Genomic DNA, 12,216 nt, shown 5'->3' on the forward strand with positions numbered 1-12,216 from the left:
GAAGTGGTAAGCAGAAGGATGATGGAGCTCTTTGCCGACATCACTGAAGTCAGTCACAACAGCCAGGGACTTGGCCTCACTACTTCTTGTTATGTCAGTTATTCTGCTTTCTGTTTGTTCGGATTTCTGTGTCTTTTGCTGAAAGCATATTTGACTGATACAATCTGCTTCATAACAATATAAAATATAAGTGCCCAGAACTATACTTAACAAGAAAGGTTTAAGATGTATATAAAAGAAAATATTGGAGAGGACTTGAGTAAATGGAATAACTTAACATGTTCATGGATGAGAGGCCCAATACTACAAAGTAGTCAGTTCGCCCCAAATTAAATTTAAATTCAATACAATCACCAACAAATCCTAATAGGACTTTTAAATAGAACTTAACAAACTGTTTCTAAATTTTATTTGAAGGAAATGTTCAAGAATAGCCAAGAATTAAAATATATATATATAAGTGGGGACAGGAGAAGAGAATTTGCCCTATCACATATCAAAACATATCATCAGGTTGTAATAACCAAAATAATGTGGTAGGTGTCCAAGATTAGACAGATCAATGGAACAGAAATAGAAGGATCTATAAATAGACCACTTACATATGAAAATAATTTTAATGATAGCTAATATTTCAAAATAGAGTAAAATAGATGATGCTTGGTCCATTTTTAAGGATAAAATCATTTGACCTACCCTACCTCACACAGAATAAAACAATTTCTAGATAGAATTAAAAAGCTAAAAGTTTTAGGTACTTCCCTGGTGGTCCAGTGGTAAAGAATCCACCTTCCAATGCAGGGGACGTGGGTTTGATCCCTGGTCGGGGAACTAAGATCCCACATGCTGCGGGGCCAGCTAAGCCCATGTGCCACAACTGCTGAGCCCGGGCGCCTCAACTAGAGAGCCACCTGCCACAACTACAGAGCCCATGCACTCTGGAGCCCGTGTGCCACAACTAGAGAAGGGAAAACCTGCACGCCACAACTAGAGAAGAGAAAACCCACACGCCACAACTAGTGAGAACCCAGGACACCTCAACGAAAGAAAAGCCAGTGCGCCGCAACAAAAGATCCCACATACCTCAACGAAGATCCCGTGTACTGCAACTAAGACCCGACACAGCCCAAAAAAAAAAAAAAAAAAAAAAGGCTAAAATTTTTAGAACAACCTATATTAGTATTGGAAGAAAATAAAGGAGAATATTTATATAAGCCTTATGAAATGAGACATAAAATTCAGAATCCATAATGTAAAAGATGGAGAGATCTGATCTCTTAAAAGTTAACTTATAAATTACAAATGAAAATGACAAATGCTTTTTTTGCTACAAATAAAATGAAAATACAAGTGACAGAAAACATTTGCAATATATATAAAAGATAAAGGATTAATATCCTGAATGCATATAAAGATTTTTCCAATCAATATGAAAAAGATAGAGTCCAATAGAAAATGGTCAAAGGATATAACAGGTGATTCATAAAACTATAAATAATCTATAAGCACATGAAAGGATAAAATATCCTTTCTTTGGCCATCAGATATAAACAAAAAGATTGATAATACCTGTGTTGGTAAAGATGTAAAGAAACAAGCACTGTCACACACTGTTGGAAATTTATAAAATGGTTCAACTTCTGTAAAGAGTACTGGCAAAATCTATCAAAATTAAAACACATAGGGCTTCCCTGGTGGCGCAGTGGTTGAGAATCCGCCTGCCGATGCAGGGGACACGGGTTCGTGCCCCGGTCCGGTTAGATCCCACATGCCGCGGAGCGGCTGGGCCCGTGAGCCATGGCCGCTGAGCCGGTGCGTCCGGCGCCTGTGCTCCGCAACGGGAGAGGCCACAACAGTGAGAGGCCCGCATACCACAAAAAAAAAAAAAAAAAAAAAAATGAAAACACATATATCCATATATCCTTTTGACTAGCCAATTCTTCTACAAATATGTGCTGCAGAAAAACTTCCATATTTGTATGGAAGATGCATCTGCAATGATACTCACTGAAATATTGTTTTAAATAGTAATAAAATTGGAGACAACCTATGTTTCATCAACAGGGGAACAGTCAAATAAATCAGAGTATTACTGAATAGTATGAAGTCACCAAAAGACTGAAGTATAGACCTATGTGTACTGAAGTGAAATTTGACCAAAACATATTGTTAAAGGCAAAAAATTTACAGAATACTTAGAACTTGACTCTACTACGTAAAATGGTACATGTTGTTATATGTGTAAATGCACAGAAAAAAAGATTGAAAGCAAACCCACAAAGCTATTAACAGTGGATGCCTTCAGGAAAGGGAGTGGTGGTGGGATTGAGGTGAAAGCAGATTTTCATGTTTATTCTGTATTCTTCAATACAGTTTGAATCTTTTCCAGTGAGACTACAGTTATATATTATTCATGTAATATATTTTCATGATAAAATATTTAGGTGTCATAATGATTTGTTTTGAAAATTAAGTCCTTTAAAGAATAATCATTTTATATTTATATATAGGCATACCTTGTTTTATTGTGTTTTGGTTTATTGCCATTTTTTACAAATTGAAGACATCAAGCAAGTCTATCAGTGCTATTTTTGCAACAGCCTTTGCTCACTTCATGTCTCTGTGTCACATTTGGTAATTCTCATAATATTTCAAACTTTTTCATTATTATTATATTTGTTATGGTGATCTGTGATGTTACTATTGTAATTGTTTTGAGGTGCCACAAACGATGCTTATATAAGATGCTGAACTTAATAAATGTTGTGTGTGTTCTGACTACTCCACTGACCAGCCATTTCCCTGTCTCTCTCCCTCTCTTTGGGCCTCTCTATTACCTGAGACAAGACAGTCTTAAAATAAGGCCAGTTAGTAAGCTTACAATGGCCTCTAAGTGTTTAAGTGAAAGGACGAGTCACATACCTCTCATTTTAAATCAAAAGCTAGAAATGACTAAGTTTAGTGAAGAAGGCAGGCTGAATGCTGAGATAAGCTGAAAGCTAGGCCTCCTGCTCCAAATAGTTAGCCAAGTTGTGAATGCAAAGGAAAAGTTCTTGAAGAAAATTAAAAGTACCACTCCAGTGAACACATGAATGATAAGAAAGTGAAACAGTCTTATTACTGATATGGAAAAAGATTTAGTGCTCTGGATAGAAGCTCAAACCAGCCACAACGTTCCCTTAAGTCAAAGCCTAATCCAGAGCAAGGCCCTAACTCTCTTCAATTCTATGAAGACTGAGAGAGGTGAGGAAACTGCAGAAGAAAAGTTTGAAACTAGCAGAAGTTGGTTCAATGCGGTTCAAGGAAAGAAGCCATCTCCATAACATAGAAGTGCAAGGTGAAGCAGCAAGTACTGATGTAGAAGCTGCAGCAAGTTATCCAGAAGATCCAGCTAAGATCATTAATGAAGGTCGCCACAAAATAGATTTTTAGATCGATTTCTATCTAAAAAAGTAGATTTTCAATGTAGATAAAACAGCTTTGTATTAGAAGATGCCATCTCCTTCATAGCCAAAAAGGAGAAGTCAGTGTGTGGCTTCAGAGCTTCAAAGGACAGACTGAGTCGCTTGTTAGGGGCTCTTTTAGTTGAAGCCAATGCTCATTTACCATTTTGAAACTCTTGGGGCCCTTAAATGCTAAATCTACTCTGCCTATGCTCTATAAATGGGACAACAAAACCTGGATGACAGCACATTTGTTTACAACATGGTTTGCTGAATATTTTAAGCCCACTGTCTAGACCTACTGCTCAGAAAAAAAGGATTCCTTTTAAAATACTACTGCTCATTGACAATGCACCTGGTCAACCAAGAGTTCTGATGGAGATGTACAATGAGATTTATGTTGTTTTTGTGCTTGCTAACATAACATCCTTTCTGCAGCCCATGGATTAAGGACTAATTTCAAATCTTATTATTTAAGAAATACATTTCATAAGGCTATAGCTGCCATATATAGAGATTCTTCTGACAGATCTGGGAAAAGGAAATTGAAAACTGTTTGGAAAGGATTTACCATTCTACATGTCATTAAGAACATTCATGATTCAGAAAGAGATCAAAATAACAACGCTAACAGGAGTTTGGAAGAAGTTGATTCCAACCCTCATGGATTGGAACCCCTTTGAGGGGTTCAAGACTTCAGTAGAGGAAGTATTGGCAGATATGGTGGAAATAGCAAGAGAACTAGATGTAAAGCCTGAAGATATGACTGAGTTACTGCAATCTCATGAGAAAACCTTACAGATGAGGAGTTGCTTCTTATGGATGAGCAAAGAAAGTGGTTTCTTGAGATGGAATCCATTCCCGGTGAAGATGCTGTGAAGATTGTTGAAGTGACAGCAAAGGGTTTAGAATATTACATAAACTTAGTTGATAAAGCAGTGGCAGGATTTGAGAGGACTGACTCCAATTCTGAAAGAAATTCTGTGGGTAAAATGCTATCAAACAGCACTGCAATGCTACAGAGAAATCAATCATGAAAGAAAAAGTCAATTGATGCGGCAGACTTCATTGTTGTCTTATTTTAAGGAATTGTCACAGCCAGCCGTTACCTTCAGCAACCACTACCCTGATCAGTCAGCAGCCGTCCCCGGTGGAGGCAAGATCCTCTACCAGCAGAAAGATTATGACTCACTGAAGGCTCAGATGACGAGTAACATTTTTTAGCAATTAAGTATACTTTTTTTTAATTAAGGTATGTATATATTTTTTTAGACATAATGCTGTTTCACACTTAATAGACTACAGTATAGTGTAAAAATAACTTTTATATGCACTGGGAAACCAAAAAATTCGTGTGACTAACTTTACTGCAATATTCACTTTATTGTAGTGGTCTGGCACTGAACCCACAATATTTCCAAGGTATGCCTGTATATATATTATAAACATAACATTATGAGGCTTCAAATTACTGTTCTGTTCTCATTTAAGGAATTCCAGTTTTTAAAATGCATTAATGGGATTTCCCTGGTGGTCCAGTGGTAAAGAATCCGCCTTCCAATGCAGGGGACGTGGGTTCGATCTCTGGTTGGGGAACTGAGATCCCACCTGCCTGGGGCAACTAAGCCCACGCGCCACAGCTACAGAGCCCTTGCGCCCTGGAGCCCATGTGCCACACAGAGAGAAGCCTGTGTGCAACAACGAAAGATCCTGCATGCCTCAACGATGATCCTGTGTACCACAACTAAGACGCACCGCAGCCAAAAAAATAAAGAAAAAATTTTAAAAATGCATTCATACCACTGTAATATACTCAAATTCTACGATGTATTCAGGCAAAACAAGGTCATGATCAAAGACAAACCACTTGTACTGCCGAATGCTGCAATCACAGTTTCTTTGTCCCATGATAGAATCTAGGGTAAAATAAAAAAAAAAACAAGCAAAACAAACACTCTTCAAAATGATATTTAATATACTTTTTGAACTCTTACATAGATTAATAAACTACAAACTCAAAGTTCCAAATATTATGTCATTGAGGTTTTTTTCTCTTATATCTTCCCACCACTGTAGACAATTTCTTAATTCTATAAATACTAGTCACCCTTTCACTACCCAGACTAGTAGGGTTTAGTTTTATTCATCTCCTTTTCCTTTTCATACTTTTTCACTTTTCTATTCAATGTTTAGCCATATAGTTTTTGACAAATATATTACTTTTTTGTTGTTAAAAGTTGGATGGGTTCTATTTTTTGAAATACATATAATATATTATACATATATATCTGTGTATGTAAAACATAAAACAAACTTTTACAAAAGAAAAAATCTACACGCACACATATATAAATGTCACTGAAGTAGGAAATAGAAATATAGAAGTTCATTAGTAGCTAGGAACAGGTTTTTATAAAAAAGTTTATAAGTTTTGTTAGGTAGAGCTTAAACTGTAAGCATCTGTATTAAATGAAAACATTTTGTATTCAGAAAGATGAAAATAGATTTATCTTCATGGCAGACATACTTAGTAAATATTTTCGAGGAATGAACACTGAATTAATCATTGGGTAGTTGGCTTGACTGATGGAGTCCTGATCACGAGCCTGAACACTCTGGCCAAGGAAAACCTTTGTAATCAGGAGGATGCCTAGTATGAAAAAACAAAATGTTTTAACACCAATTCATTTGAATAATTTTCCAATATCATCTTCCTTATTGGCCCCAGACTTGACTGTATATTTTGTAAAGGTAGAGATCCTGGCTATCTTGTCTGCCACCGTAAAGCACACAACACACTGCTTGATCCAAAATAGAAGTTCAATAAATATTTGTTGCATAAATAAAATGGTTATAAAAGAGATTTCCTGTGATTATATCAAGCAAAGCTTTACAGAGAAGGAAGAAGGAAAGAAGACAATATTTATCAATATTTTTATGAATTAATTTAAGAAATGTGTTCTTGTTAACTGGGTAAAAATTCATCTCTGTATCATCAGCACATAGCTTAGATCATAAGGGGCACTCAATATATGTCTACTGAATGGATGAACATTTCTTTTCCCTTTAGATATTAAGGAACCTTGAAATTCACTAAATCCTAAGGATCTCTAGGAGTCACTGAATCCTATGAAACAACTTCTAATTACTATGCATAAAGTATTCAGATGACTTTTTGTGTGTGTGTGTGTGTGTGTGCTGTACGCGGGCCTCTCACTGTTGTGGCCTCTCCCGTTGTGGAGCACAGGCTCCGGACGCGCAGGCTCAGCAGCCACGGCTCACGGGCCCAGCCACTCCGTGGCATGTGGGATCTTCCCGGACTGGGGCACGAACCCATGTCCCCTGCATTGGCAGGCGGACTCTCAACCACTGCGCCACCAGGGAAGCCCCAGATGACTTTTTAAAACCATGTACAAGTTATGAAATGTAAATTGGGAGAACCTAATTGTTTTAGAAAGTATATTCCAGAAGGATCAAGAAAAACATCATGGATATTTCTTTTTCTTTTAAAGATTTTTTTTGATGTGGACTATTGTTAAAGTCTTTATTGAATTTGTTAAAATATTCCTTCTGTTTTATGCTTTGGTGTTTTGGCCACAAGGCATGCGGGATCTCAGCTCCCCGACCAGGGATCGAACCAGCACCCCCTGCAATGGAAGGTGAAGTATTAACAACTGGACTGCCAGGGAAGTCCCTATCATGGATATTTCTTAAATGAGAATGGAGAAGGATGAGAAAAAAAGCAAATGGTTTTTTCAAATAGGAGTTCTTTCTAGATTCAGTAATCTCCTTAATTTTCTGATTATTATTAACTGAATGAAAGACTGAAAAACACACATAATTTAGTTCAGCATGAATCATCTTAACAGAGCTAGAGTCTGGAACCTAGAATATTACTTTTATAGAATTCAGTTAACCAAATTTCTGACTACCCAGTCTTCAGAAGGTTGGATAGTTAAGACCAAAGAATAGATGTCCCTTACTCCCTGACCTGATCAATTCTCTTTATTTTATATTCTTTGGTACTATGCATTAATACTTCATCTTTGTAGCTCTTATTATAATTGTAATTTTACATTTATTTGGATATTATTGTTTGTAAGCACCATAAAGGAGAAACTGTCTAGTCTGTATTGACTAAATCCCTATCACCAACCAAGTGCCTAATACCCAGTAAGCATTCAGTAAATACTGGTGGAACTGAAGAATGAAAAGTGGAAGAGGGTGGGGCAAGAGAGGACATGATGAGCTGGTCTTTGTCCACAGTCTATGGGTATCTGGGAACCTCTCCCAGAAGTGTACTACAAACTGACTCATGTACTTTTATTTACATATATTCAAGGTGCAAATAAAGTACTAATAACTGTGACTAAATTAAGATACCAAACATTTATCTTCTATAAGGCACCTTTAAAGCAATCCACACACTTCACAATATGTCTTCAGCCAATTTTAGATTTATAACCAGGTTTTCTTATCATCTTATATTTTGATAATTAAGGACAAATAAGGCCTGCCTTCCCGGGTGCTTTATATAATGATTATCATATAAATAGGCCAAGTTCTCTTTTCTCTTTCCTATGAATTTGGGGTTTGTATGGTGATTGTGTGTGTGTGTGTGTGTGTATGTGTATAACATGTACATAAATATGTTAAGTTTATGTTTAGGACAACTTAATGAACAAAAGCAGATTATGAAACTATTGATGTTGCTGATAATAATCACTCAGTAAATATTTGTTGACAACCTGACTAAAGTAATAGATCAGAAAGTCATGTATCATTACACTGGTAAATACTAAATAAAATGGGTTTCAGAAAACCTCCCAGGTTGATGAAACCAAGTATCAAAAATATTATGCAGATAATTAATGAATTTGAATACTTAGAACTTAAAAGTTCAGAAACACTGCATACTTGTATTACCATGTCTGAAGAGCTCATGCTCAAGAGAGTTTTTCTTCTCATCCTTGTACTTTTGCTGTAGAAATTCAATTCTGGGACATTCACATATACTTAGGCTGTTAGCAAGAATAACAGCTTCTTTTCTGAGAGGCAGCTATAAAGAAAAAACAAAGTATGAGTATTTTTACAAGATTGACAATACTTCAACTTTAGTAAGATGGTTTATCATTTTATGTTTATGTGTCTGTGCAAGGAAACTGCAGGTCAGACTCACTGAAAAGTAGACAACCTTCAGGTGCAACTTCATTCTATAAAACCATTTATATATTTTAAATTTATATGCAAATAGTTTTATGAAAAGTAATACAGAACAACATTTGTTCCTGTAAAACCAGCCAGAGTCAAAACTGACCACTCTGTGTAGTGCAGGAGCTATAGTTTTGCACGTTTTCAAGGATACTTCACTAGCAACTGTGCAAATTCCAAAAAGAAAATTCTGTGGGGAATTACACTGAAGATTCTTATTTAAATTAATAAATAGTCTAGTAATTGGTCTAATAATCTACATTATTTTCCAGATACATCTAATTGTGCTAATGCATGGAAATTTTAGTTTGCATTGTGATTAGAGTTATTTCTTTAAAAGGGTTTTATCAGAATATTCATATTACTTGCTGTGAAAGCAGCTCTAAAAAACAAACAAAAATCTCTATTTTTAGCAGTAAAAAAAAAACTAGACCTAAGAGAGATTATATGATCTATCCAAGGACTGAAGCAGAAATTGGCAAAGTCATGATTTGGACTCAGGTCTACTCCTCCTTGTCACTATCTTGGAGTTTTGAAATTATTACTAGCTTAATATTAGTAGCCAAATTATCTAAAATATATCTTTTATATAAATGCTGAATTGCCTATTTTCTTATTGAAATCTGATATTCAAAGAGATTTAGAAAAATAAATACTAAAATGTGGCTCATCTGATTACAAATTCCACATTCTAGTAATTATAATCTCAGATTTCCTATGAATATCACTAAATATCCATCAGATAGAGGCTATGTGCATGGCTCTCTGCCTGGACCGGACACTGCCAAACTAAGCCAAATCCTCCTTCTCAGCTGCTTACACAGCATATCTTTTTAATCAGATCCCATCTCTTAAATGATGCAGAACATAAATATCAATCTGTATTCATTGTGTGCACACCATAACATAGAAATTTAACTTATCTGATCTTTGTGCTACCCAGTGATTTTTCTAGCCAATTATGTTGCCCCATTTCTAAGATCTTAACAATGAGAGTAATTGATGGTGTGTGGAGAAAGAAGGGCAGAATAGTAAACTTTAACTTTCTGGTATTTTCTTGTTTAGAGGCAAGATGCGTAAAGAAAAGGAAACAAAGATGGGACAGTCAGAAAAATGTGAGGATAACAGTAGTGTATGGATGCTAAAGGAGGGTTTCAAAATGGAAAGAGCAATCAAAAGTATCAAATGTTTCAGCAGTAACCTGCCTCCTTAGCACAGAAGGCTGCATGTCAGTCTCATAATCAAATGTTTCAGCAATAATGGTGAATTTAATAAAAAAATTTTTCCATGTGCCAGGAACTGGTCTAGGAACTTTTTTGGTAAATTTTAATAATATATTTTATTTAATTTAATATTTTGCAAATATTATCATTTTAATATGTAATCAATATAAGAAGTTATAGTCTTTTTTCTGTACTAAGTCTTCAAAAACTGGTATTATATGTCTTAAAATTTTAGCACACTTTAATTCTGACCAGTCACATTTCAAATGCTCAGTTGTCACATGTGGGTGGTGGCTACCATATTGGACAGAGCAGTGTAGAACACTGCTGGAAGGATTAGAGATATTGTATCTCCTTTAGGAGGTGCAGGGGATAAAGTGCTAGCACAGTGTCTGGCAGGCAGAAAACACACAGAAATAGCCCCATCCTTCCTCTATCCTCTGTGCCCATGATGGTTCAGAGTTCTCTGATATGACCCTGAGCACCTCACTCGCCTTCCTCAATTCTTCACCTCCTTCCTACTTCTCTTCCAGAAAGTACAGTGAGGGCACTCTCACTATACCACCCTGCTGAAGCCACCATCATCTCTGACCTCCTCCGTATATTGCCCCTGTCATTGCTTCTACTCCCTCCAATTTATTCTCCACCAAGAGGTTGGAAAGCTTTTTTGGTGATGTTTTTTTAATTGTGGTTAAAAAAACCCACATAAGGTAAAAGCTACCATTTTAACCATTTTAAAGTGTACAATTCATTGGCATTAAGTACATTCACAATGTTGTACAACCATCACCACTATCCATTTCCAGAACGTCATCCCAAATTGAACATGTATACTCATTAAACAATAACTCTCTGTTCCTCTATCCTCCCCATCCCCTGGTAACCTCTATTCTGCTTTCTGTCTCTACCAATTTGCCTATTCTAGATATCTTATATAAGTGGAATCATACAGTATTTGTCCCTTTGTGTCTGGCTTCTTTTACTTAACAATGTTTTCAAGGTTCATCCATGTTGTAGCATGTATCAGAATTTGATTTCTTCTTATGACTGAATAATATTTTCTTGTATGTATATACCACATTTTATTTATCCATTCATCTGTTAATGGACATTTGGGTTGCTTCTACTTTTTGGCTATTGTGAATAATGATGCTATGAACAAGTATCCAAGAACCTTTTTGCACATATCTCACTAAATCCTAACCATTCTGTTAAGAAGATACTATTATTATCTTCACTTTACAGAATGGATGAAATAGGCACAGAGAGGTGAAGTCACCCAGCTGGTGAGTAGGAAAGCCAGGATTCAAATGCAGCAATACTTTGATTTTATGCGTGCCATGATGAGAAAAGGATTAGGAAACACTGCTCTATACCAGTGTGCTACAGCTGCCTTGTCAAATGGGTGGAGGAACGAGAAAGGTTGATTGGATATTTTGGAGCTCAGGAGTGACCAAGGATAAAGCAATATCAGTATCAAGGTGGGGAAAATGAAGTAGAGAATAAAGAAATGGTGGCAGTAAAAGTAAAGAGAAAAATAAGATGATAGAAAGCACAGCAGTGTTAACTGAATGAATTTTTTCGAGATGGAGAAGACCTTGGAGAGTTTAAAACAGATTAAAGAAGTGGATTTCAAGATCATCCACAAAAGGATCACAATATAAAATACAAGATGCCTAGAAAGATTAAATAGATAATCATGAAGATAAAGTAATTCATGATTCAACCAACTGTAGATTGAAAATATTTTTTTTTAATTCTGGAAAGTTCCAAAAAGCAAAATGAATTTGCCATGCTTCCACAACTATTTACATAGAATTTACAGTGTACTTACAACTATTAACATAGCATTTACATTGTATTAGGTATTACAAGTAATCTAGAGATGATTTAAAGTATACAGAAGGATGTGCATAGGTTATATGCCAATAGTATGCCATTTCATATAAGGGACTTGAGCATCCTTGGATTTCGGTATTTGTGGGAGGTCCTGGAACCAATCCCCCTCGGATACTGAGGGATTGTACTTTCCATGATAGCACTAAGCTTTCTGTGAAACAGTATAAGTTTGCTATAACATGAATGAAAGCATTGAGGATCAAACCACGCTTAATCAGTGGCAAAGCTTTATTCATTAGGAAGAAAGCATTATTCTAAGTGACATTTTATGCTACCTTGTTCGTTTCACTGTCTTTGAATCCTTTTTCAAGTATTTGTAGCAGATGCTTTTTCTTCACTGTAACTTCAGGATCAAAAACATAAAAAAGGCATTCCAGCATCTGTCGATAGCTCCTTAAGAATAATTAAGACAGAAAAAGTTTTAGAATTTATTTCAGAAA

The 12,216-nt window shown here is 35.8% G+C and overlaps 1 protein-coding gene across 1 annotated transcript in view; it reads right to left on the reverse strand.

The window, feature by feature from the left end:
* LRRC9 (leucine rich repeat containing 9) overlaps positions 1-12,216 on the reverse strand; it is a 97,228-nt gene that overhangs the window by 55,216 nt on the left and 29,796 nt on the right. The window contains exons 12-15 of the mRNA XM_059059636.2: positions 12,052-12,169; positions 8,370-8,502; positions 5,971-6,093; positions 5,244-5,359 (exon numbers count right to left, since the gene is read on the reverse strand). Of these exons, the coding sequence (XP_058915619.1) occupies positions 5,244-5,359; positions 5,971-6,093; positions 8,370-8,502; positions 12,052-12,169 (490 nt within the window). The remainder of the gene's footprint in view (positions 1-5,243; positions 5,360-5,970; positions 6,094-8,369; positions 8,503-12,051; positions 12,170-12,216) is intronic.

This window comes from Kogia breviceps, chromosome 3 (genome assembly GCF_026419965.1).
Source record: "Kogia breviceps isolate mKogBre1 chromosome 3, mKogBre1 haplotype 1, whole genome shotgun sequence".
Taxonomy (NCBI): domain Eukaryota; kingdom Metazoa; phylum Chordata; class Mammalia; order Artiodactyla; family Physeteridae; genus Kogia; species Kogia breviceps.